Source organism: Populus alba, chromosome 13 (assembly GCF_005239225.2).
Source record: "Populus alba chromosome 13, ASM523922v2, whole genome shotgun sequence".
In the NCBI taxonomy this organism is placed as follows: Eukaryota; Viridiplantae; Streptophyta; class Magnoliopsida; order Malpighiales; family Salicaceae; genus Populus; species Populus alba.
Genome location: NC_133296.1, coordinates 16014444 through 16041343, shown reverse-complemented (window position 1 = coordinate 16041343; position 26900 = coordinate 16014444). Strand labels below are relative to the sequence as shown.

The 26900-nt window shown below is 32.4% G+C and overlaps 3 protein-coding genes across 4 annotated transcripts; 1 reads left to right on the top strand and 2 right to left on the bottom strand.

The window, feature by feature from the left end:
* Window positions 1-650: 650 nt before the first annotated feature.
* LOC118054003 (protein TIC110, chloroplastic) lies at window positions 651-6975 on the bottom strand. Its single transcript, XM_035065431.2, has 15 exons — window positions 6347-6975; window positions 5946-6005; window positions 5713-5836; window positions 5525-5593; window positions 5319-5417; window positions 5027-5093; window positions 4455-4519; window positions 4276-4370; window positions 3954-4081; window positions 3757-3857; window positions 3404-3620; window positions 3127-3281; window positions 2400-2525; window positions 1309-2298; window positions 651-1218 (listed from the first exon to the last, which is right to left on the bottom strand). The coding sequence occupies exons 1-15, from the start codon at window positions 6841-6843 to the stop codon at window positions 976-978; spliced, it is 3036 nt and encodes a 1011-aa protein (XP_034921322.1). The 5' UTR covers window positions 6844-6975; the 3' UTR covers window positions 651-975.
* Window positions 6976-7430: 455 nt separating this feature from the next.
* On the top strand, window positions 7431-12226 carry LOC118054002 (putative tRNA pseudouridine synthase). 2 transcript variants are annotated; one of them, XM_035065429.2, is made up of 8 exons: window positions 7431-7722; window positions 7839-7874; window positions 8062-8174; window positions 8304-8452; window positions 9109-9253; window positions 9764-10183; window positions 11153-11587; window positions 11688-12226. In XM_035065429.2, exons 1-7 carry the CDS (start codon window positions 7452-7454, stop codon window positions 11579-11581), a joined length of 1563 nt encoding a protein of 520 aa, XP_034921320.1. In that variant the 5' UTR covers window positions 7431-7451; the 3' UTR covers window positions 11582-11587; window positions 11688-12226. The 2 variants fall into 2 exon arrangements, with proteins under 2 accessions (XP_034921320.1, XP_034921319.1); XM_035065428.2 differs by having other exon boundaries at window positions 11153-12226.
* A 4943-nt stretch (window positions 12227-17169) lies between these two features.
* Window positions 17170-18714, bottom strand: LOC118054001 (basic helix-loop-helix protein 004). The gene is made up of 4 exons (XM_035065427.2): window positions 18571-18714; window positions 18030-18152; window positions 17739-17909; window positions 17170-17483 (listed from the first exon to the last, which is right to left on the bottom strand). The coding sequence occupies exons 1-4, from the start codon at window positions 18646-18648 to the stop codon at window positions 17385-17387; spliced, it is 471 nt and encodes a 156-aa protein (XP_034921318.1). The 5' UTR covers window positions 18649-18714; the 3' UTR covers window positions 17170-17384.
* Window positions 18715-26900: the final 8186 nt, after the last annotated feature.

Genomic DNA, 26900 nt, shown 5'->3' with positions numbered 1-26900 from the left:
GATTCATGATAATCTTATTTCTCAGAGCTTGAGATATTAAGGTTTAGGATTAGCCCTAGTGCTTATAAGGGAGCACGTCCTTCGGGTTTTGACTAAAGATTCTGAAAATAAAATCATCGTTACAGGTTTTTCTTTGGTTAATTAGATTTCAAAGGTAGGCAAGCCACAGATTTAAGGGGTTAAATCACTATGGGAAAGTTGAGGATTGACCAGAAGGGACAAAATCCCAATCCTTAGAGGCGAGAGGTGTGGATAAAGTTGACAAGGATAGGTAAGACATGAGAACCTCTTCTGAAAATTAATACCATTTTGTACCTTTCTTGACTGTTCGGGGGATTACCTAAACATGTAAGACGTGCAACACAAGCAAAGGTCTTGGCGCAGTCCCACCAGCAACATCTCAGTGTTGACAGACATAAACAGAATAAAGAATGCTTGCTATTGTTGAGTTGCTTCTCCTCCCCAAATAATAAACAAGTGATCAACATGGATGAATGGAACCAACCATTCAAAACAAGCATAGATTGAACTTTATTCGATTCATTGGCTTTGGCAGAGAGAACTAATATTATTAATCCATTCAACAATACTTGATAACAACTGAAAGATTCAAGGATCGCAACCATCAAGAGTTAAACAAGAGAAGCAAATATCAAAAAACATTTTATCGGCGAATTATTATACATTAAAGATAACAAGCATTCATATACTAACTGAACAAATTTATAGCACTCTTAGTGGCTACCAAAATTTCATCATCTAGTTGCATTAGGCATACTGTTTCCTAATATGGCAAGTGTCCTTTCCTTTTGGGAGCAAAAATACTATCGTGTTAAAAAGTTAGAACACAAACTTTTCTTCCTCTGCACCAATTGGGAGCACTCTTTCATCTCTCCAAGAGCAGTGGCAGTTGAATCACTTATGCCCAGCAAAAACCTTTCCTTTTGGGAGCAAAAATACTATCGTGTTAAAAAGTTAGAACACAAACTTTTCTTCCTCTGCCCCAACTGGGAGCACTCTATCTTTCATCTCTCCAAGAGCAGTGGCAGTTGAATCACTTATGCCCAGCAAATACTGCAGTCGTGACAGTTTTTCTGGTTCTGGGTTATTTTTCATGTGGATGGTGTACAAATCAGCTAACTCCTCTGGCACCTCCCATGTCAATGGCTCAGAAGGCACAGCTTTATCACAAGCCAGCAGGTCATTAAGAGTAGAAACCTACAAAAGCGGTTAAAAAGGACCTCAGACTAAATATTTCCCTCTTGCTTGAAAGATGTATTTTTAAATAGAAGATAAAAAAATACATACCACTCCTTGTTGATTTCTCTGCCTTAGTAGCGCCACAGCCTGAACCAGTGAGTTTGACAGTCTACTTCGTGCAAGCTCATGAACAACTCCCTTAGCCTTCTCTGCATTAATGTTAAGATCTTCTGGGATTTTTTCGTAGACTTCCTCCTCGTCAAACTCCCCAGTGCCTGATGAGAAAATTTCATCTACAGTTTTCTTGTACAGGTTTTCTCGCAAGTTTTCAGATATCATGCTGTTGAAGTCAATACTTGCTTCCTTGAGCTCTCTTATCTGCTTCATATTAAGCCTCCCTCGATTGATAGCAGTTTCAAGAGCAGCTGCCATTTTTGTAGTTGTGATGTTCTTTATCACCTTCTGTGCATACTCGGGTGGCAAGCCAACTTGCTTCTGCAGGTCATTGAGCTGCTCAATCCTGGCTTTTGTCAATTGTCCATCAGCTAAAATTACCTCGGCTTGTTTCCTAAAAGTCTGCTCAGCTAGGCTCCTGTGGACTTCCACAATTTCCATCACAGTCAAACCCAAAATTCCACCAAGCTGATTCAGCAAGAGGTACTCTGAATCATCCTTTTTTGTGGTGATTTGAGCACCAAATGGAATTCTGGTAACTTCCCCAGTTAGGCAGTAAAGTAGATATGTCTTGTAAAGGTCAGTCCTATCTCTTTCAGGGAGGTCATCTTTAAGGTTTATCTCTGTCTGGCCAGGCTTACCCATCTTTGCAGCAACCTCCTCACCAGGTCTTATTTTCTTAAGTGTCTCAAGGGACTCCCATTCCTCATCATTATCCCATTCCTCATCATCTTCAACTTTATTTTCTTCCACCTTACTAGGTTCTTCTGGTGAAGCATCAGAGGATTCCCCTTTTATGTCAGCCACCAGTTCAGTCACCACCAAGGAATTGAAGGCAATCAATTTCCTTAGTTCTTTAGCACCCTCGGTGCGGTTTTCAGCCATCCTAGCTCGCTTTATGTAGTTTAAGAAAATCCTTCGGACCTTCAACAAGGAAGAGTTTTTGAGCAGAAGGAAACATGTCTAATTTGAAAATTATGTTTGATCTAAACCATAGGTGCCAGGTAGTATAAGTGTACACTCACCGCCTTGCCAGCAATAGGCATGGCAGCCTCCCGTGTTAAGCGCAAGCCGTGAGCAGCCTTTCTTACAGCCTTCTTAACATCAGCATCATAGCCATCGACCCCTGAAGCAATTGCATCTTTAACCACCTGAAAAACAATGCCATGCATCAGCCATAAATTGATTAAGTTGAGCAGCAATTCAGCAATCAGCATCATGCAACTTAAATCCTATAGCAGATAGGTAATATAATATATTTTCATTTTAGTTAAGATAGGAAATTCTACTCATATCCAAAATATTTAAGATCATGAAGCTAGAGGAGATGCCCTACCAGCAGGCAGCCAGTAGGGGTAGACCCTTGCCCTTAATGAGTTAGCAAGTAATAGAAAAGTTAGAGAACAATCCATGCCTAGTAATAAGGCCCTCAGTAGATTCCATATGTCCCCATTACATTAGTATAGACACTTCCAAGTCCTTGTCAACCCACAAAATATAAGATACAGTTTGGAAGAGCCTGAACACAGTTCCCTTGAACACAGATTAAATGCATATATAATGTTCAAAACAGACCCATCCCATGATATAAACGTCTCCAAGTTCCCATTGACCACTTTAATCCTAAATGCAACTAGAAACCACCTAAACAAAGATGGAGGGGTATTACAAGAGGAACCAAATGAACCATTGAGATAGACTTGAGGAAAATTGCCATATCATAGCCAGAGAACTTGTATAGAAAATGATTACCTTTTCAAATAAACTGCCACAGATATCAGAATGAGCTGCATCAATAGTTTGCTGAGAAATACAGAGCATGACTCTCAAACGGGTCAATGCTTTAACATCCTCGTCACTCAACTCTCCATCAGCTGCACATTGCTGAAGCTTTTCCCGGTAAATTTCTGGATGTAAAGGGAGGCATTAGTTCCACTATGCATGAAAAAAAAAAATCTTTAAGATAATTGTACAAAGGTCTCAAGATGAGATTTAAAACATATATATGGTACAAAACAATATTTATTACCTTCATGAATCTCAGTGGCTTTCAGTGGATCAAAGTGCAACTCCTCACAAATATTTTGTAGGAAGGCTGCTTTGCTATCGGCATATTCTAAATCACCACTTGAAACAGCCTGTGCAAGTCGTTTACGATATGCCTTTGAAGTAACATCAAGCATAATTGATTCTCCCTCCCTCTTACCTAAACCAAATATATTCTTCAATTGATTTAAAGCAGCAAGCTACAAAAAAGAAAGTAATAAGGAGATTATGACCTAAACAAATATACAGAGAACCTGATGAAAAGGTAGATATCAAGCATCAATAACCTAAATTTCTTATACACACATCAATAAAGTGCAATGCATGATGCATCACCTTATGTTCTTCCATGCGACCACCATATAACGCATCTGTTATATATGCCCTGTAAAGGAGCTTCAAGTCATCTATCTTTCTCTCACTACCATACTCACCACCTAAGGAACAAAAGCTTTAGAGCCAGCTAAAAAATGAGCTGTCAAAAACTTAAATTGAGAAAACCTTAAAAGCAAGAGCTCCTTAAGGATCCAGACCTAGTAAAGAAACTGGACCAATTCCGCAGGCAAACGAAGCTGCATCTGTATGGTTCTTTAATGAAATAAGCTTATTGTTGAATGCCAATATCTTATCAAGCTCTTCCACAACTTTCACAACATCCTGGCTGTAAAACCTAATTTAATTAGATGGTGCAAATGATATAACTGCAAGTATGGATGATATTGTTGACCAAAAGTTCTAAAAAGAAAGGAATTCTTTGACATATCAAATATCCAGTCTATTTTTTAAATTCAATAATTAAAAATGTCAGTAAGACATTCAGAAGCTGTAATTTGAGCCATGTTGTAAGGATCATACACTGTTCTTGTCCTTGATTTTAACCTATCAAGAGCTGCTGAAATATTTTCCTCAATCAGTTTTCTTGTATGCTGCCTAAACAAGTCCTCTGCAAGCTGTCAGAAACAGAACATGCCACATAAAGAACAAATTAAGAACCAAAACACAAAAGGACCATCAATGAGAAGTTGAGAAGGAACCTTGTCAGAAAGTCGATAAGAAATCTGCGCTTGTCTGAGGTTAACAAGCTGCTCCACATCAATATCTATTTGGGGAAAGCAAACGAACATGTGTTAAAAAAGGTGAAACAAAGCAAAAAGAATTTTCAACTCATTTTCAATACTTGCTATTAGTATAATGATCAATCTAAGCATGTCTTTTTAAATAAAGCTAATGAAGAAGATTACATACAAAGTTATAAACTATTCATGCCTAAGCACCTCAACCCCACATCCACAGCACATACCCCTGACAGAGTTCTAAGCAGAATTCTAAGAGAAGAGAAACATCAATCGCTCTGAAATCATAACTAGAGTATTGAATAGTATTGACTAACTAATCAAGTAGATTAGTTGTTACTGATAACCAATGATTAAGGATATCACTGATTACAGTGCAAGAACATGGCACACCTCTGTTATAGATGAAAGTTAAATTGCGGAACACAATCTAGCTATAGATTAAAGTTGACAATAGCTGAAACAGCTTGATGTTCACAAATCACAATACAAAATAAAGTAACATTAAAGACATTAATTTATGTTAAATTTACCTTTTCCAACTGATTTTAGCTTTGAAGTATATAACCTCTGGGCATTATCACGGATAGCAATTTCAACCTAACAGATTAGAATAATAACAAGAATTAAAAGGTTGAGACAAACAAGATGATATCAATAAACTGGGAAGAATGAAAACCAAAAGGTATGCATTTTGAAGTTCAATGCACGATGAATTTTGACTATGTAAAAAAGGAGAGAAAACATGTCACTGGTGACAAGACACTGTTCACTACAGAAAACAAGTTCACATAGCTAAAATAGAAACAGTTGATAAATAACTACCTGGGAATCAGTGACCTTGAAAACACGCTTCCAAGGTAAAAGAAATGACGATGCTTCTCCAAAAACAAGAGTTGAAACATAGATCAATTTCTGAAATGCCTGCGCTGGAGAATCAGTAATAATGGTCAAGCTCCATATCTTCATTCAAAATTTTCACACACCAATGTCTCCAGATTCAGAAACTATAAAAACTACAAATGACCTACCCGTCGTTGCTCTACATCACCATCAGGATCTCCAGTTTCAAGCCTTTGCCTGAAAATCAGCCTCCCAAGCTGCAATCAGTGCACAAAATAGCAGCTTAGGGGAACATTTCTCAAATTAACATCACATATAACCATAAGCATGCTCATTCTTCACGTTCATAAATCTAGCTCATGTAATATAAAAATACCTCCACATGCATGCTAGCTGCATCTGGGTCATCCATGCCCAAAGCATTTTTGAAGTTGATGATTGTGTCAACTTCATTCCCTCTAAGCTCTTCACCCCCAGGAGGAAGGACAGAAGACACAAACCTAAACCACGGTAAAATAACCAAAATCTTAACAAAGGATCAAAATAAGATCCAAAAGCAAACTCTTCAACGAACTACAAAAAACACACTCGACACCAATTCCAGCTTACTGGCAGTATAAATCACAAAGCTCTGCATTAAATGCCTCATCTTGCTTGCTCACACCATACCTGCAAAAGTCAACATTCACAAAGAAATTTCAAAAACTAACAAGAGTAAGCTAAACACACTAACAACTCAAGTAACTAAGCACCAAATGAGCTAAAAAAACACCAATTCCATAAAAAAGAAAAACCCTTTATACTCTCCACAAAAATAGTTCCTATTGCAATTCACCAAAAAATTCACTCTACACACATGATCCTAACTATAACCAGCATACATAAAACACACCAAAACATTAACCAACAAAAATCCAAACGCTAACTCAAAAGCACCAACTTTTTTGCCAGTGAAGCAATAAAAATACAAACTTTAACAATTAAACCAGAATAAAATTAAAGTAACTTACTTTTTAGCAATGCCTTCAATCTCCTCTTTACTGACTTTAGTAGGGTCATCAAACCCAGAAACATAATTATGCAAATTTATGGCGGCAATATCGGGAACAGCCGAATTCAACGAAAAAACCACAGCCCCACCAGCTGCTCCAGCCACAGCAGCACCACCAAGAGCCAAATTCCGAGAGCTACCACCGAACTTAATCCCTAAACCATACCCAGCAGCTAAAGCACCAGCTAGAATTACCGCCGAGCTCGCTAGTCTTAGCGTTGGCGAGAGATTACTTACTATAGATTGAGCTCCTGATAGCTCTCTCTTTCCTCCAAAAAGATCATCGGGTTTCGATTCTAAGGTGATGGCGGAAGGGTATTCTGCGGCGGAGCTGCGGGGGTACGAGACGCGGAAACGGAGGCGTTTAGGGAGGGTTAGAGAGGAAGGAGTGAGTTTGAGAGGAAGAGGGGAGAGGGAAGAAGTGGAAGGAGAGGAAGTGAGGAGAGACGGGCTCATTCGGTGGTGTTAACGGAGTCGTTTTTGGAGATTGAGAAGGTGGGTAGGAGGCTTATAGGGTTTAACGAAAAGGGGAGAGGGAAGATGAAGAGGAGGATAGAGGGGGAGGAGGGAGGGTGGGAACAAGAAGATAGAGCAAAGCTTTCAACTTTTCTTCACATTTGCATATTGTTATTTCAAATTATCTTGAAATTTACCGTACTTTTTAAATTGGAATGAAATATAAAATTTCTAATATTTGGTTTTTTAAATAATTTAAAGAATGATGTCATAAACATACATGATTGTTTTTCCTGTTATTTTTTTTATTCTTATCTTTATATTTTTTTAAATAATTAACTAAATTATATCAAAATAACTTCCATATAATTTGAGTTTAAACTAAAATTAAATAAAAGTCAGTTCACGAAGTTTTAGGATTGCCTGCTGGACCTTGTGTAATAATAATACCAAGCTACCAACTAATTTTCTATGGCTTGAATATTTTCTAGCTAAAAAAAGAAACTTGGGCCTGTTCCTGGTTCTGGGCCTGGGTCTAAAGTTAGGTTTGGATTTTTATCTAGCTTAAAAAGAGACATTTCTTATCAGCTGCGTGTCTTTCTTCATCAATGGCAATCTCTTCTCTCCGTTTCCCGCTCTCTCCATGGCTGCTCCTCAAAACCCCAAAGCTAAAACCCTCCTTCAGATTTTCATTTCCAATTTTACCCTCTTCAAGACACACTCAATTACTACTCCTATCCTCTTACTCTCAATCTCCACCGTCCATTTCTCCTCCCTTAACGGACTCAAACTCAAATCAGTCCCTCCATTCAAAATGGGAATCTATTAGAAAGAAAAAGGTTGTTTTGCGGGTTGGCTATGTGGGTACTGATTATAGAGGTCTATTTCCAGAAACCATTTTCAGCTTTTTAGTTATTTTCTTAAATTTTCTAGCATTTTACTGTTTTTTTTATGTGTATATTTTGTTTCTTTAAAGATTGTTTTTTGAATTTCAGGTCTTCAAAAGCAACATGACCAGCATTCATTATTGAGTAAGTTCTTAAGTCTGAGTTAAAATTTTGATTTTGAGTCGTAATTGTGAATTGTGAAAGAGTTATCTGTAATGGGTTGGTGTTATATGTGAATATATTGATTATGCTGTGTAATTTAATTGGTTTAGATGAAATATTTATGGGGTTTTAATATAGGCATTTTTTTTTGGTGTTTTGGAATGTTTAGCTATTGAAGGAGAATTGGAACGTGCTATATATGAGGCTGGTGGGATTCGTGAAAGTAATTATGGCAATTTGAATAAAATTTCGTGGGCTAGAAGTAGCCGGACAGACAAAGGAGTGAGTCTTTAATATATGAAGCACGTTTTTATTACTTGCTTTTCTTTTTTATTGCATTTCTGTGCAGATGGCATTCATTTGGTAATGATTTATTTGTTTGCTTGGGTGTATTGTGGTTGAATTGATTAGGTTCACTCATTGGCAACAACTATAACAATGAAAATGGAGATACCGGAAAATGCATGGAAGGATGACCTTTATGGAATGGTTCTTGCGAAACATGTTAACTCTTATCTCCCTGATAGTATTAGAGTTTTGAGCATCTTACCAGCACAGAAGTGAGGCTCTGAGCTCTTTTCATACGCATCAGTACCATAGATCCCACAATTTTTTATGTCAAAAAAAGGTCATTTGCATGCGTATTTATCATCAAAGATGCTGTATCTATGCATATTCTATTTACTTTATCTACACATAATCTTGTTTTCAAGATCAAGGTTCTGCTAAGATTCTTGCAAGTTCTATCTAACTCTGAATAGTGCTTTAGTGAACAGAATACTGAAAGAGAGTACTGCCTGCTATGAAAGATTATGCACGTATGAAAATTAAAATCTCTGGGAATCATTAAACTGTAGTACTTTTGGTTTGCTGTAAATATTTTCTAATCTGATTCCTGAGATTGCCAAAGAAACAAGATCGTAGGTAATGTAAAAAAAAAAAACAGATGTGTTGCTAGTGGAAATAAAAAATAAATAAAAATTGTATAGGTCTTGATTGGGCTGTACATGCAAAGGTTTAGAAAGGTCCTGACAACTAATTACTGTAGTGGATTTTGTAATATGTATTTTAGGTGAATTGTAGTGATAAGATTGTTCAAAAGCTTTGCCAACTCTTTAGTATAGTTAAACTCGTTTTTCCTGTCTTTAAATTATTTACTTGTATCTGCTGCTCTCCCAGATTTTACGTTCTTTTTTATTCTGCTACTTGTTCGTAGGAGTTTTGATCCCAGAAGGGAGTGTGATATACGGAAATACTCTTATCTCCTTCCTGCCGAAGTTATTGGCATCAAAAGTCACTTTAGCATGGCTGAAATTGATGATCACATATCAGACTTCAATAACATATTAAATGCATTTGAGGTGAGTATCATTATCTTTGATTTCATATCTTTTTTCTCATGATTCTTTTGATTTTGTACTTCTCATTAGTTGATGAAATATTTCTTGCTGGATCATATTTGAGTTGCTTTCTTCTAATCGATCTTTTGTGAGAATTTCACTCTAGACACTATTTTATTGGCTTTGTTAGTTATTTTCGTTTCTGTAGTTCACATGAAAATGCTGGCATGGTAGTTGACATGGGATTCATATCTTGTATGGTTCTTCCATCTGGTGTTTTACACTTTTGGATGGTGATAGAAATTATGATCTGCTGTGTAGAGACAACTGTGATCATTGCTATGGTTGATTTAGAAGATTTATACCCTCTTCTCATAGCTATGTTGAAACTTTCTTATCTGTCATTTTATTGCATGTGAATGCCATGCAGTTCAGAAGAGCCTAAGATCAATATAACATGGCCCATATAAATTAAGCCCGAGATCATATTTTCATTGTTATTTCTAGTTGTGATTCAAATTCTCTTTGTAGGGAGACCATCCTTTTCATAATTATACAGTACGGTCGAAGTACCGGAGAAAATACCCAACAAAAAATGGCCATGTGTCAAAGAGAGCTAGATCATCTTGGGGGACATCAGCCTCTGGATCTGAGGAAAGCGATAATGAAGAAAATTTGGAAATTGATGGAACAAGTTCATCAGATCATGTGGAATTGAGTCAGAACTCTTTGGAATCCAGCATTTGTGATCTGAATGGGGATATTTTGAAGGATCAAAGTTCAGATTTACCTCTTCGTGCACGATGGCTACATGAACCTGATGAGACAGACAGAATAGGTGCTGCCCACTTCAGAAAGATTTTTCGTTGTTCTTGTGGAAAGCTGGAGAAATCTCTTGGATTTGATTTTGTTGAGATTTCTATATGGGGAGAGTCTTTCATGTTACATCAGGTAAGACCCTTTTTTTCTTTACAATTAACAAAATTAAATCTTTTTAATCATATATAACTCTTAGGCTCATGTCTTATATTTACTTCTTCCATTGTCACCTAAATAATTTCGCTGGAGATACAAGCACATGGTGTATGTATCCTCTGCAAGTCTCTTGGAGATTGCTTATTAGGGTGCTTAATTTTCATCTGTAAGGAATTTTTCAGGAAGTGTGTAGAAGCCTAGTATAATTGACTTAACAAAAATTACTGTTAAACTGCTTACTCACTCCTTCCAGAAGTTAATCTATGCTTATTTAGTACATGGTTGTTATGTGTTTTAGTTCAGCTGGCATTCTCAAGTTAATATATTGGGAAGAAAAAAAGCTTTTACATAAATTTATTGTGGTCTTGGCTTCAAGTGATTTCAGTTTTAATCCGTGTAAGAGAAATTTATGGAGGCAGTGGATCCATGCAGCTGATGTCATCCAATTTGGGATTTTGAGTCTTAGTTGAGTTGAGCTGTACCTGTATTGATTCCAGGAAACCCCTATGATATCCATTATACCCATTTCATTTTCAGAATTCACCGTTACGTGACATGGAGCATTTCATTTTGGTGTTTCAAACCATGATTGATGTGAAAATGAAAGTTTAAAAATCACATGATGATAGAGTTGAATCTGACTTGCATTGTTCAGGATTTGTTATCTATCTTGTGCACAAAAATTTGCCCCTTATTTAAGCTCATTGGTGTGAAGTACATAAACCAGACCTTATCCTTTTTGTAGTCCCTACTAGTCATATGTTTGTATTGTATGCAATATGGAATGGTTGATTCCACTCATGCTTGAAATCTCTTGCACCTATAACATCTTTGCTTCTTCATTGGAGAAGAAATTTAATCTAACAAAGCTTACTGTGTACTGTTGTCATTGTTTTCTAATGTGTTTCACATATTTTATAACATAATTGTTATGTGGTTCACCAGATCCGCAAAATGGTAGGGACAGCTGTGGCTGTAAAGCGGAAGGTACTTCCAAGAGATCTCATAATGTTGTCACTGACAAAGTTCTCAAGGATTGTTCTACCCCTTGCTCCATCTGAAGTTCTGATTTTGAGGGGAAACGATTTTTCCTTGAGAAAAAAATCTGGTGAAGGGAAAAGGCCTGAAATGGAGACAATGGTCGAATCAGAACAGATTCTCAGGGCAGTGAATGAGTTCTATTCTACTATGATGCTACCTCAAGTTTCAAAATTCTTGGACCCTTGTAAGCCTCCCTGGAAGGAATGGGTTGAGAATTTGGACAAGTACACAAGCATTCCTGATGCACAATTGGATGAAGTCAGGATTGCTCGGAAAGTCTGGATGGAAAATTTTAAGATCAGGAAAAGCATTGAATCTGTTGTAAATCAGTGAAACGGGGTATAACACTTGAATCTGACTTGTGATTTTTTTGACAGATTTTCACCACCCGGTTTGTTGTTTGTCTATGTCTAACAGGGCGAATTATCTGTAATGCCAGAGCCTCTCTGTTTCCCTGTCTGCACCCTGGTGATTGGTTCTCACCAATAATATGAAATAACCATTTGCAAGGTTGCTTGAGCATGCACCTTACCATTTTGAGACGCTGCTTCTTGACTGGTCATCAAAATACCAGGGTAATACCCAGTTTCTGTTCGTGATGCTGGATTAGATTGTTCAGATGATCAAGTACTGATGCCACAGCACTGTGCTAATGGCGGGGGATCACGCACTATGGTAGATCGCCCTTGCAACTTCTAGCATGTTAAGGTGGCTGATGGTTGCTGGGTCCAACACGTCCTCAATATGGGGAGAGATTGAAGAGGCTGAACAAGAAACTTCGCAATCAAAAGTAAAATGAAAAGTTCTTGGCAGTTTTGGTGTCTTTTTGACCTTTAGCACATGAGATACTGGCTCAAAGCATGCTGTATCTTTCATGTATCACGCATAAATAGTTTTAAACGTGTAATTTCACAAATGTTTGGAGCTTTATGCCATGATGAGCTTTGCGGTCTGATCGCCAGCTATCTTTTTTGTTCACTCTCCATGTCTTTTGGGGATCCTAACCATCACGACTCTTTTAAGTAGTTAAAACCTGCACGTAAGCAGACGATTATTGCTTTGTGTTTTAATCAGTTGGTAACTACATGTGTTTTTATTTTCTATGTAACTCTCTTTCTTCGTTGAAAAATAGTTTTAATTTAGAAAATAGTTTATGGAAAGTGAATTTTTAAAAATGGATTTTTTTTTTCATGTTTGGCAGGCTCATAAAAAAAAATTAAAAAATTTTTTTTTTTAATGTTTAGTGATGTCATGAAAAATAAGTTAAAAAATAATTTATTAATATTTTATTTTTTCAAGTTTCTTAAAAGAATAAAGATTAAGATGATGAAATAAAAAAAATTAAAATTTTATAAATTATTTTAAATAAAATAAATAACAATTAAAAGAACGTGGATTAAATTTGACATTTAAAAAAGTTAAGATAGGATGAAATTGAAAAAAAAATATATAATTTTATAAATTATTTTAAATAAAATATAAAACAATAAAAAAATAGATAATAAATTATTCCAAATAAAATAAATAACAATAATTTTTTTAAGTTTTGGAAAGTGTTTTTAAAAAAATAAAAGAAAAATAATTTTTTAAGATCAATTTTTTTCTTTTTAAAAAACATTGAATTTTCAACTCAGATGCAATGACATTGATACACACACAAAAAAATAAAAATGAAAGCTTCATTAAAATAGATTTGTTATATGGTGGAAAGTATTTGTTGCCTCAGACGTCAATTTCGTCTTTGTTTCATCCCCAGAAATCGGATAATGATGATATGGAAGGATTTTGTCGCCATAGCATATGTCTATATCTATATATCAAAAATCAAGTTCAAGAATCAAAACATGGATTGAACATATTAACTCATACTGACTTTGGTATATTTAAAATAATATTATTTTATTTTATTTTAAAAAATCTCAAAAAAAAATAGATTAAAATAAATTTTAACTACATCTATAAAATAAAGAAATGATCCACTAGGTCACCAAAAATCAACTTTTACATTATTTAATTTTAAAATCAACTCAAATTAAATTTCATATTAATAAATTGTAAGTTGATCTAACCAAGCCAAGTTTAATAACAATACAATAAATACATGCTCTAAGGATCCTATGAATATAAAAGAAGAGTTAAATTCAAGAGTGAGATATGTTGAGTTTTGACCCCAATATTAATGGTTTAAAATTAGAAAAATAAAACATACAGTTAGCTATTGAGTAGGTCTTTAACTTCTAATTGAATAAATATTGCCCTCAATCGTTATGATTATGCTGATTTCTACTATAAAATTAACAAATATAAATAAAATTATTGACAAAAACTTTTTGTCAATAGATTGCCTCTGAGGGATAAATCAATAGAATAAAGCAGATTTTTTTTTGACGTGTTTTTTCTGTTTGTAAATCCATTAAATTATATTATCGATGAACTTCCCGGCATAACATAAATCACCAACGATAAGTTTTTCAATAAACAATAATTGTCTATGAGCCTGTCGATTAAAGTCACACAAACAGAATCCGTTTCTAACTAATTGCAAAATATATTATTGGTAAAACATAAAATTCTAGTAGTATTTCTTCCCGTGTTAGGGTGGATACTTATAATTCTCTTAGTTAAATTACAAGTGAAACCTACATGCACATTTCCCTCTTCAATTAGATCCTCTAGTACACATCCTTAAAACAAATCAACCATCCTTTTTTCATTTTTTTGTAAAACACTTCCATCAATTTTTTTTCTCAAATAAATTTTCTAGTTATAGTCTAGCTTAGTACGTATCAAATAATAATTATCTCATAAATTCCATCCCTTAACACAAACAACCCAGATGTTTTTCCTTCATAATTGTAAGGATTGATCATGTTTCATCCCTTAACATGGGCCAACCAAAATATTATGGGTTAGAAAGAGGCAAATTGGATAGGTATTAACTCACATAATGGGAAATTAACATAGAGTTAATGGGACGAAACAATTGGCATAATTTTGATAAGCTAAGGGTAATATTGATTCAACAAAAAGAAGAGATACCAAATTGAAACCTATCTAATAGTTGGGGGGCATATTTGTAATCTTTCATATATTTATTTTGTTTTTTTTTTTTTGGAATTCCATTGTAATGATGGTAGATCGATGTTCAATATCCAACTCTTAAATATTAACCAAAAAAGTCATAAATTATATATATATATATAAACAAAACAAAATCAAGCATGTGTGTTTATGTCTCTACAACAATGATTTAAGCCATCACATATAGCCTTCTTAGTTATGGTGTGGTTGATCTAAAAGAGGAAGCACGATCCATTCATGAATAAAAAGAGAGTGCTAGCTAGAGATGGATTTACACAAAGAGATCACACTACTAGGAAATTGACAAATACAAACAGACACACCAACAATAATATTTCATCGGTAAATTGTAATGAATTTTTTCAACTGAATATGCCTCGTAGTAACCATTAATAAACACTAACCAAAATATTTTCTTGGTATATATTGAAGGAATTATAGTGAGAAAAGAAAGAATAAAAAAAAATATCAAAATATATACTGATGTGTTATTTTTACAAACAAAATTACCGATGGATTTAAATTCATTGGTAAATCCATCTGTAATATTTAATTTATGACCGGAGGAATGACCTTCCTCTCTCCCTCCATTTCTTCTTCTTCCTCTATTTTTCTCTACAACAAACACCACAACCCCCAAATTGTATCATAAATCAACCTCCCACTAAAAATCTAGCCACCTCAACACGCAGTTTATCAACTCCCCGTTCTGATTTAAATTTTATTGAGGATTCTCCACTTCAAGCAAGTAAAACTACCCATTTTTTTTATTTGAACTCAATTTTAAAATGTTTATTTTATTGCATACTTTTTTAGTATATGTATTTTATTTGGTTGTTTACTTGTTTTATAGCTTTTCCATATAAATTTATTATATGAATATATGATTTGTACATGTTAAAGTTTGTTTGAGATCTTATAAAATTGTGTTTTGCAAAAAGGGTTGATAGAGAAATACATGTGTTGATTTGCTCATAGAGAATCATATGTTCATCATGAGACCATGGTAGAAAAGATGGTTGGGACAACTTCTAGTTGTAACAACAACAATAGTGTATGGATACGATGATAATGTAGATTATATCGATCAACAATAGTAAATGAAGAACCTAATGCAGACACGACTAAGTTTTTTTTTTTTTTTTATCTTTTGAAAGACTCTAACGTACCATTAAGGGATGGATGCATAAATCACAGTAAATTATCGCTCGTTACACAAGTGTTTACCATCAAGTTAGATCATAGGTTGAGTGAGGCCAATTATAAAAAAATTATCGAATAAGTGAAAAACATTTTATCTTAAGGGATTAGGCTGAAAAAGAACTTTTATGTTGCTAAATCCATTATGAAACCCCTCAGCATAGGATATTAGAAAATTGACATGTGTCCAAACTTCTACATGTTATACTACTTTGAAAATATAGAGTTAACCGAGTGTAAATGGGTATACTCACTATATATACAAAACTGGTAGGGGAATGATTCTTGTTACACATAGAAAATTAGATACTTCTTAATCACACCTAGACTGCAAATGTTATTCATGTCATGAAAGATTGCTAAGCACATGACATGACATCATTCACATAATATGCTGGATGAAGTGATGGTACACCCTTCGGATGGTGAAGCCTGAACTTATTTTAATAGGGTGCATCCTCAGTTTTCAGTGAAATCAAGGAATGTGCATCTTGGGTTATCTATAGACGGATTTAATCCATTCAGGTCATTTTTTGCTCCTTATTCTTGTTAGCCAATGATACTCTCATGATTTACAACTTGTCATCGAGAATATATATGAGATTGGAATTCATGTTTTTATTAAAGTTAATATTAACTTAAATAATTTTTTATTATGTTAATTTGGTTAGTTTATTAACTTATCAATGAAATTTTTGTTGTACTAATTTTAATTGCAAGGAATTTTTTGAATGTGATAGAGCTAACAATGCTATTGCAAAAAAGATTTAGGAGAATCACGCTGCAACGAGTTAAGATTAAAATCCAGAGAAACTTGTTTAATCATTTTATTATTCATTTACTAACAAATAATTCATTTGTTTCATATTGATTGTATAATTTTTTGTACGAAGCGCAAAAGAAAGCCAAAAAATATATGAAAGAAAGAGAGCTTCAGTGCCTCTATTCTAAATTAATTGTATTTGAACTTATAAATGTTTAAATTTATAACAAATATTTGAATTTTATATTAATTTAATTTTTTTTTAATTATGTTTTGTTTCTATTTAATAGAATTTTTAAAAATATATTTTAAAATTATTATTGATAGGGTGACCACAGACATAATCCATCAATATATTTCAGAGTTAAAAAATAATTACTGTAAATGCTATTATTTACTTCACCAACGGAATAATAAATGGTTTGTTTGATGGTTATATGTCAAATTCATCGACGAGCAAAAAAAATCACCAATGGAATGATGCACGATTTTTCTATCAGTGATATGTTATACTTAAGCAATGAAAATATTGACAGAATAAATTGGGTAAATTTTTTTTTTTTTTTTTTTGCGGGCTTTGTTCTGTCAATAAATCTATTTGTAAAATTATTACTAACAGACTTCATTACTGATAAATTATAAATTACTGATAAGAGTTTTTTTAATGAATTATTTCCATCCATGATCATGCTGGTAAATTTTTTATTGACAGACTGTGAGTATAAATGTGGATAAACAATCCCATCTATAAATCTAAAAATTCTAGTAAGTAAATGCAATTATTGCCTTCAAATTACATCACAAGTCACTCATTTAAAACTTCGATGATCACTTCGTGAAGGAGAAATGCCAAATAAAAGAAAGAAAAAAAAATAAGTGAAGGAATCAAAACATTTTGTTGCCATTTGTTTCTCATTGTACATAAAAACAGATTGATTCACATGATGCACATTTATATGATCGATATTGCAGGTCCAGCTTTTGGATTTTCTCTACTGCATATCAAAAATCATCGATTCACATGTGATGACAAGAGATGAAAGAAGCAACCTATGCTTGCTTGGCTACTAGCTAGCTAGCAACTGCTTTGCTTCATTCTTGCTCACTAACTTCAATCCATTTCTGTATCCCTTGCAACACTACTTGTTTTACCACCTGATCATCGATATGGTCATCAGCTTCTTTATTCTCCTGTGACATCAACAAATCCATTAGTGATCACTGGCTTCTTGAACTAATAAATCTTCTACACAAGAGAAACTTTTATGGTTTCAAAGGAGAGGCTCGAATCCGAGACCCTCAGGTTCATTAGCTACACATAAGAAACTTTACGTGCAATCTATGTGTGTTTGTGCATGCTCGTGTGTAAGAGAAAGAGCTAGGGCATGGATTATATGTTTGTGCATAAAGATATGTAGCAAATAAAATCTATACTTGTCTTCTTACTCTTGTAGCAATAGCTTCTAAAAGGAAACTGTCCGAAGTAGAAACCCTAGCTTGGAGCACCTCAAGGCCGAGCTCTTCAAAGGCTTCCAATATGAATACAAGCAATCCTTGGCAGTTCCTTGCGGTGAATACCTTAATCAGAAAATCATTCTCTTGTTCTTCTACTCTAATCTGATAATGTTAAAAGAGAAGAAAAAAAAAAAACCAAGTTAAGATCACAGAGAAACCCATTTCACGCAAACAATTTTCTTCATACAGGAGTATATATTGGTGAAGAATTCAATACCATACCGTGGGGAAATTCTGGCTAGTAAAGCTTGCAGCAGTAGCAACGTCTTGATTCAATTTTTCTACCCTTTGCTTTAAGTCCTTTATGTAATTTGATGCATCTAATATGATAGAGGCGTTGTCGTGCTGCTCAGGTAACAACATGGATGATTAATAAATGATATATTTAATTTAGAACCCATTTGACAGCAAGAAAATTAATTAAGAGCCTAACTATAGTAATCAATAGCATACTATATTCTTGATCAAATCTTTGATAAAACACATATTAGATCAATATAGTGCACTTAGCTATACTACTAATATCATAATAACCAGAAGAAAAAACAGAAATTCGAGGAGAAGAAGAAGAAGAAGAAGAAGAGAATGACGATGATGAACTTTAAGCTTTTGACAGAATTTGAGAAGAAGAGAATGGTGATGATGATTGTAATTTTTTTTTTTTGACCAAGATAAAGGACATGCATGCAAGCAAGCCAAGGAGAAGTTGTTTTAGTTAACGATATTGAGAGTATATATATATATATATATACACACACACTACCGCAAGAGAGTTGGTGATGGAACGAAGAAGTTGCAGCTTCTTTTGCTTGGCTGCCCTTTTTTGCTCCCTAGAAACCATGACTTCTCTTTCTCACTCCCACTTTCTCCCAAGTTTGTGTGGCTGACTGGTAGCTTAAATAGGAAAGAAAACGAAGTTTTGTTGTAATAAATAATTGTGCGATTCCAAATTGTAATCTTGAAGTGTTTTTTTTTTTTTTTTTTTACTGACTTGCTGAATTTGTTCTAACACTACAATAAATTTAGGTACCATAGGCTGAAATAATATCCAACTCGGGTCTTGATTATTTTAAAAAAACCTTATTATAATATTAAAATAATAACATTTTCGTATTTTTTTTTAATATAAAACTTAGCCCAAATCAATTTAAGAATTAACAGGTCATATATACATAACGTAGTTCAGAATCAATACGTCATCAAATTGTCCCATCCCACCCTATTAAATTTTACAATTATGGTGATATATATATATAGAGAGAGAGCAAGAAATCACCGGAAGAGATGTTTTGCATGGAGTGATTTGATGGCATACATAGATAAACTATATACTATAGAGAAAGATTTTGAGTGGTGATGGTGGGGTTAACGTGAGAGGTAGGAATCTATTCGTGATCGAACACCATCGAAAGTAGCAAAAGCATGTTCCAGTTGTGTTTTCTGAATGCCTCCAAGTTTTCCTCACGGGAAGGATAATTCTCTCTGATCTGTCTCCACTCCTGGCTACCTTCCTATCATTCCAAATTTCTTTGAAACTTTTAGCTTGAATTGAAACCAAGGCTTGGAAATCCACACATGCCTTTATTTCTCCAAATGGTAACATCAAAAGATTTTTTATTTTATTAACAAAAACATCAAAAGATTTGTTGTGGAGACATTGTTCATATCAATTGTTAACTACCTCAAATTCATTGATTTTTTTTTATTCAACAATTATAGTTTTGTTTTGCAAAACTGACGCTATTCAAATCATGAAATGATGTTTAGATTATAAACAGTAAACCACCTCAAACTTTTTTTTTTTCATTCACATTCTTTTTTTGTTAGTTGATTCCTTTTCCTTTTTATTTAAATTATAGTTTCGTTTCATAAAATTAACACTCGATAAATTATAAAATGATGTTTGGAATCATGAACACACGAGACAATGTGAGATGAAAGAATATTATGGAAAGAGATTAGATTTCTTGCGCGCGCGCGCCCACACACCTTATATTAGAATAATTATCATGTGTAAGTGTATTTCACTCTAGTATTATACATAACCCTAAAGGTATAAATACAAAGGATTGCAGCTATTATCAACTATTGAAATTCACATACAAACCAATCTCTTAACTTAACTAAGAAATATTTTTTTAAAAAATGATCAAAACACAACATAGAAGAAAGACAATTCAATATGGATTCCAATAGTTGCCAACATTGTTTTTTTTTTTTTTTTTTCTCTTTAATTTTTCTTAATTGTCATTTGGCTTTTTTTTATTATTTTTTCAATTTAATACTTTCACATTAAGTTGATTTAGGATTGAGTTTGATATTTTGTTTCAATTAGCTTTATATGAGGCTCTATAGCGATATAAAAAATAAGTTTCACCGTTGACTTAATGCTCAATTTAAAAAAATAAAATTTAATTTTATTGATTCAAACCAATCAAAACTTTAGGGACCCAAATGTAATTCTCAATTTATTTTATTGAATGCATGTATAAAATTTGGAATAAAAAAATTGTTATCATTTATTGATACAAATAATTCTCAATTTATTTTATTAAATCCATGTATAAAAGTTTTTCTTGATAGTAAGAAAAAAATTGATAACAACACCTACACCTTTTTTTGTGTTAAGAAAATGATTCATCCCACAATGTTGCCTAGAGAATTAAACAAGTTCCTCTTTGTACTAAAAAGGTGCAATGCATCTGATATATTGTTCATATGAACAATAAAAGTAGGTGCACTTTTTTTCTTTTTCTTTTTTTCCCTTTTCATCTCACATTTCTCTTTTCCTTTTAATCTTGTCATTTTTTTTTTCTCAATTCTATCCTCATATGTTTTTGAATTATTGTCTGATTTACTTTTGGATTTGTCAAGTCAGTTGGGTCATGTCAGGCTAGCTCCTCATATATAGTTTAATTTTAAACTTGAGTTAGGTAAGGAGTTAGGAAATTTTTTTTATTCTGTCAATCTCTTCCTTTTCCCTTTTAATACCTTTTTTTTACTGGCCAACCAGTTATTTTGGATTGGACCAAATCAATTGGATCATGTCGAAGATACTAATCTCACATGATTTAATTGCATCATTTCTCACATACTCTCACATGCTTTTGGATTGGCCAACTCATTAAACAATAAACGAAGACAAAGATCTATGTTCCAACTCGTAGATAAAAATATGAACTTCGGCCTCATATACACCCCTTGTAACAAGTTGTAAACCATGAGAGCATCACTACCTAACAAGAATAAGAAGCAAAAAAATAACCCAAATAGATTGAATCTGTCTATATATAACCCAAGATGCACATTCCTTGATTCCACTAAAAACTTAGGATGCACCCTATTAAAATGTTTCCAAGCTTTACCATCAGAAGGGTGTACCATCACTCCATCCACCAAATCATGTGAATGATATCATGTCATATGCTTAGTGATTGTCATATCAATGTTTGGTAAAGCAAAAAAAAGTGATTTTGCTTGGTAGGACCCATCAATTTTCGTTGCCCAGCCACTAGATTGGAGAAGCAACATTTTACTGCTTCTCGTGGGTATTTTTAAGGAAAAGTGAAGCCATGCTCCACTGTCGCACTGTTCACTAAAGTGAACAGTTTTTTTTTTTTTTTTTGAAAAACCATTAAGAAAAGTTTAGTTTATTTTTTTCCCCAAAAAACCAATGTAGTTAGTCGTGAACAATAATTATTTTTTTTTAAATTAGTTTAAGGTGAATTAAATTTACTCGTACTGTAATCTCAATTTTATTCCTGATAATATTTTACCTAATTTTATTGCACGCTCAAAAAATCATGAAAATTGTAATTCTTGTCGAATGACTTTTGTATGTAATGAAATTGTAATTTTTTTTAAAAAAAATTATGTTTTACTCGAAAAACTAGAATTTAATATTATTTAATAACACTTCATAAATTAGAAAGATATCGCATGATGACGTAGCATTTATGGAATTTGATCGCAATTCCAATAATAAAGATATCACAATCTTTATTATTTAATAACACTACATAAATTAAAAAAATTCTGTTTTTGTTATTGCGCTTAAGAAACCATGAAAAATATAGTCCTTGTTGGATAGATTTCGTATGTGATGACATTGCACATAGTTTAATGAAATAATAGAAAATATTTAATATCAATATTATTTATTTCATGATGTAATAACAGTAGTTAAATCTACAATATTTAAATTAAAAATCATTAAATATATATATATATATATTAATTAATTATTTTATAACATCAATTTAAAAAGCATTTTTTTTAACCAAACACATCAAACTATTTTTTGTTCAAACTCAATTTCAACCACAGTTTTAACTAAACATATATTTTTCCAAACCAACCTCAACAAAAAATACTTTTTATAAAATAATTTTTTTAAAACCACAACAACAACCTTAATACCAAACATACCCTTAGTAGTCTTTGGTGAAATGAATAATCTTTGCGGTCTATGTATGATTGAAAAGTATCTAATTTTTTTATGTGCGACAAGAGACTTTCCCATGTCAGTTCTTGGTTTATAATGAGTATGCTCACATGTTCTGCACTCGATCAACTCTGCATTTTCAATGAAGTACAACACATAGAAGTTTAAACACATATTAATTTTCTGGTATCCTAAGTCAAGGGGTTTCATAATGGATTTAGCAACATAAAAGCTTTATTTTAGCCTATTTCATTCAGGTAAAATGCTTTTCACCCGTTTAATAATTATTTTGTACCCAAACTCCCTCAACCCATGATCTGAATTGATTGTGAACACATGTGCAGTGACAGATAATTTATTATGATTTGTGCACCTATTCCATAATAGTTAATCAGAGTCTTTCAAAAGATCAAAAAAACTTGGTCACGTTTGCATTAGGTTCTTTATCTATTATTGGGCATTGACTGACATAACCCTAATTCTTTCTCATCGCATTCATAACCACATTCCTAGAAGTATTACTATTGTCATCTACAACTCCATGCATATTGTTAAAACTAGAAATTGACCCAACTATCATTTCTACCATGGTTTGGTGAGGAACATGTGGTTCTCCACGTGCAAACCAACACATGTATCTATTTACAAACTATTTTTTATAGAAGATGCATCGTTACAACATCTGTATCAAGAAAATTTTTATTTTTACACCTCTTACATGAAAATCTAATATCGCCTCCACTAGTATTTCTCAGATTAAATATTGCGTAATTAATAAAACCTTGAACCCTATTACAATAATCCATCCCATACAACCCTTCAAGTGAATTTTGATACATCTATAAATGATCATTCATTACTTATGTCAAACCTATATAGAATATTGATGACACCATCTATTAATTAATTATGTAAACTAAATAAATAACAGAACATTGATTTAACTCAAACTATTTTAAGAGTACAACTAATTCATTATCAATTATCTTTATAAATTTTAATCTCTATGTATTTACCAAAAATCTTAACTCAACAATAAAATTGAAAAAATATAAAACATATATGTTAAATAAATTATTTATTTCATCACAAAACTCCTAAATAAAAAATTCAAATTAAATTTTATTAATTTACATACAAATACAATTTTTTAAAATGTTAAACAAACTCTAACATGTACAAATCATATATTCATACAATCAATTTCTATGGAAAAAAAAAACTATAAAACAAGTAAACACCCATACAAAATACATATACTATAAAAATATGCAATAAAAATTAACATTTTAAAATTAAGTTAAATAAAAAATGATTAGTTTCGCTTACTTAAAGTAAGGAATCCTCAATAAAATTTGAATCAGAATTGGAATGCTAACAAACTAAGTGTTGAGATGATTGAATTTATAGTGGGAGGTTGATTTGCGATAAAATTAGAGGGGGTTTGTGGTGTTTGTTATAAAGAAAATGGAGGAAGAAGAAGAAATGGGTAGGGATCACTTGTCATGTTATAAATTAAATAGTACAAATAGGTTTGCCAACGGATTTAATCGACAAGTTTAAATCGTTGATAATTCTATCTATAAAAATAATATGTCATCATATAGTTTGGTTTTTTTTTTTCATTCCTTCTTTTCCCACTATAATTCCCTTGGTATATACCAAGGAAATATTTATGTTGATGTTTATCGATGGCTACTGTGAAGGCATATTTAGTTAGAAACATTCACTGTAATATACAAATGAAATATTTTTATTGGCGCTTCCATTTGTGCTTGTCAATTTTATGGTAGTTAAATAAGTAGGTTTTATTTTAATTAGACGATAAAAAATTAACAAGGACATCAGATGGATCAAATAAAAAAAATACTCACAATAACCTTGGAAAACAATATTTTTTTCAAAAAGAGATAAATGATGTAGCTCAATTCTCATCCCATTAAATACGAAATGAAAAAAATTGGATGAAAAAATGACCTAAAAAAAAAGGGTGGAGTGAACTCGAGTTAGCATGACAAACACGTAACCCTAATAATCGAGGCCAAGCCAATAAGGTCATCTTGCCAAACTCATGATCTAGGGTATGAGATCAAGATAACCTAATAGGAAAGAAAATAAAGAAAAGCACAATACTTTTTTTTTAAATAAAATATCGACCTATTTTAACTTTTTTAACCTGTGAACCAGGTCATTAGACTGAAAGTATCTCATCTTGAATGAGGATAAAAAAAATTTTAATTATACAAAAGGATTAAAAACCAAAAATATCAATTAAATAAATAAGGATAAAATTAAAATATAAAATAAATTTTAATCTTTGATTGCAGAGTAAATTGAAAAGAAAAAATACAATTTAACAAAAGAACAAAAAAAAACAATCAAAAGAATGTGTATTAAAATTGAAATAAGAAAAACAATTAAATTTTTTATTGAAGGGTGAAATTGAGAAGAAAAATCAATTTAACAAAAAGAAAAAAAGCAATCAAAAGAATGAGGATCAAATTGAAAAAAAAGATATCACAAATCGGAATTAAAGGGTAAATTTTGCAAAAAAGAGCAAAGTTTTACAAAAGGCTATGAACAAAAATTGTAAATAAAAAAAATATGGACTAAAGTGAAAATCATCATAAATTAGAGTATAATTTTGAAATTTTGCATTGTAAGCGAGAGTTTTGAGAGGAGGAGAGAGGAAAAAAGCTTCTTCAGTGACAAATCATATCCCCACTAAATACAAACATCGCTCTAAAAACAGAGAGGACCTAATGTCATTTTCAATGATATGACAAAAAAGCTATTTTGATCGCAAGGAGGCGTCGTAATTGATGGTCAAGGGGAGTAGGCGACTCTCATACACTAGAGCATGCTAAGCATGCCCCATACTTTGTTTTTTTTTTTTCTTCTTCTATATTTATAAAAATACCAAAATATCCCTTGGCTGGCTTGATAATAAAGAAAATAAATGTGACAAATACAAAAAAGGCTCATAAGGTCAACATATTTTGATTGTTTTAATTAAAAATATTCACTTTTAATTTAATTTTTTTGCTTTCAAGGATATTTTGATTGTTTTATTGGGCTTTTTTATATATATATTTAGTTAAATATCAAATTTCCTCTCAACAACAAAAAAACCATTGTGAAAAAAACTAAAATTTCCTTGGATGCCAATTTTGTAATTTTTACTTTTAAAGATATTTTGGTAATTTTATTGTGTTTTTAAAATGAAAAAAAAAATCTTATTTCTTAATCACTTTTCTAATAACTAATGCATCATAGGACAAGATCTCAATATCCCAAATAGCCAATTTTATATGTTTTGGTTTGAAAGATAAAGACATCATTATACTATTGTTCAAGTGAAGAGTGTAAATACATATCTATTTATAGCGTTTTTCAATACGTAATTAGCTTATATTAATGTTATCTGATTTTTTTTTTTTGTTTAAATGATTAGGGGATTTTTTAACCAACTTAATTTACTCTAGTATATGACTAGCTACAGGGGAAATTAATTTCTTCACTAATGTTGAAAAGTAAAGGACAAAAGAGAGCATATTGTACCTCTGTGGGTCAAAACATAGTCTGCAGATGAGGAATGATGCATTGATTGAATCACAAGACCAAAATGAATATTCACATCATTGATGTACTTGATCTTTCGCCATTGTCTCTGCAATGTTTTTCAATGTTCTGATAATACCTCCTTAATTATTCACAAAACTTAATCCTTATTTACGGTACCATTTTCTCCCAGATCTGTGTAAGTTCCATCAAATTAATGTTGAAGGAACCTAATCACTTTATTTACTTTAAGAGAAAGCATTTATTGGATGATCAAGAAGGGCTACGACAAGATGCATACGCAGTTAAGATTAGGTGCACCCACAAAAAAAAAAAAAAAACAAGAAGAAGAAAGAAGTGTGCCCTTGTTGCCTTGCTTCAATATTCATAAATTCACGCAATGATTATTGAATACTTATAGTATAGAACCGAGATGTACGCAAAGGAAAAATAAAATTATATTTGATCCCACCAAAAAATAATAAGAAATCCTTTTCTTATTAAAAAAATTATTTAAAAAAAAATTAAATTTTTTCTCTTCTCTTTTTGTTTATCTCTCATATGTATTGTAAATATTCAGAACTGTGATTAAGCACTATAAAGAGGAAAACGGGACTTCATAGCTTAAGGGGGATTTTGAGAAATTCATAACTCACTTTCTTCCAAATATTTTGGAGGATGATGCGAGTCCCTTAGCTACATGCCATGCATACATAACCATTTTTATATAGTTAATCACACACACACACACATTTGATATCATCTTCAAATTAATTAATTAGCTTGTAATTAAATTCACATCATTACTACTCTGGACTGTTGGAAAAGAAATTTCTCATGCATGCATGTATGTGTTCGGATTAATTAATTTACAGTCGAACCCTAGCTCTTAATTAGTTTCTTGACACTTGCATGTTCATTCCTGATCAACAATACACTTTTTTATTTTTAATGTTGATATCATTATTTCATTATCCTTCCCTTGCATCCATCTTCTCAACAGTTAAAGAAACTGAATAATTGATACAATCTGAAGCATCAATTTTAGCATAGTTTTTTTTGTATGGTTTTGTTTGGGACATCCAATG

Excerpts from the sequence above, each read along its gene's own strand:
- LOC118054002 (XM_035065429.2), top strand. The coding sequence starts at position 7,452 with ATGGCAATCTCTTCTCTCCGTTTCCCGCTCTCTCCATGGCTGCTCCTC. Across the intron at positions 7,723-7,838 it reads TGTGGGTACTGATTATAGAG|GTCTTCAAAAGCAACATGAC; the intron begins GTCTATTTCCAG and ends TTTGAATTTCAG. Across the intron at positions 8,175-8,303 it reads GTAGCCGGACAGACAAAGGA|GTTCACTCATTGGCAACAAC; the intron begins GTGAGTCTTTAA and ends TGAATTGATTAG.
- LOC118054003 (XM_035065431.2), bottom strand. The coding sequence starts at position 6,843 with ATGAGCCCGTCTCTCCTCACTTCCTCTCCTTCCACTTCTTCCCTCTCC. Across the intron at positions 5,594-5,712 it reads CAGCTAGCATGCATGTGGAG|CTTGGGAGGCTGATTTTCAG; the intron begins GTATTTTTATAT and ends CACTGATTGCAG. Across the intron at positions 4,371-4,454 it reads CTTATCGACTTTCTGACAAG|CTTGCAGAGGACTTGTTTAG; the intron begins GTTCCTTCTCAA and ends TGTTTCTGACAG.
- LOC118054001 (XM_035065427.2), bottom strand. The coding sequence starts at position 18,648 with ATGGTTTCTAGGGAGCAAAAAAGGGCAGCCAAGCAAAAGAAGCTGCAA. Across the intron at positions 18,153-18,570 it reads CCATCACCAACTCTCTTGCG|CACGACAACGCCTCTATCAT; the intron begins GTAGTGTGTGTG and ends TTACCTGAGCAG. Across the intron at positions 17,910-18,029 it reads CTAGCCAGAATTTCCCCACG|ATTAGAGTAGAAGAACAAGA; the intron begins GTATGGTATTGA and ends TAACATTATCAG.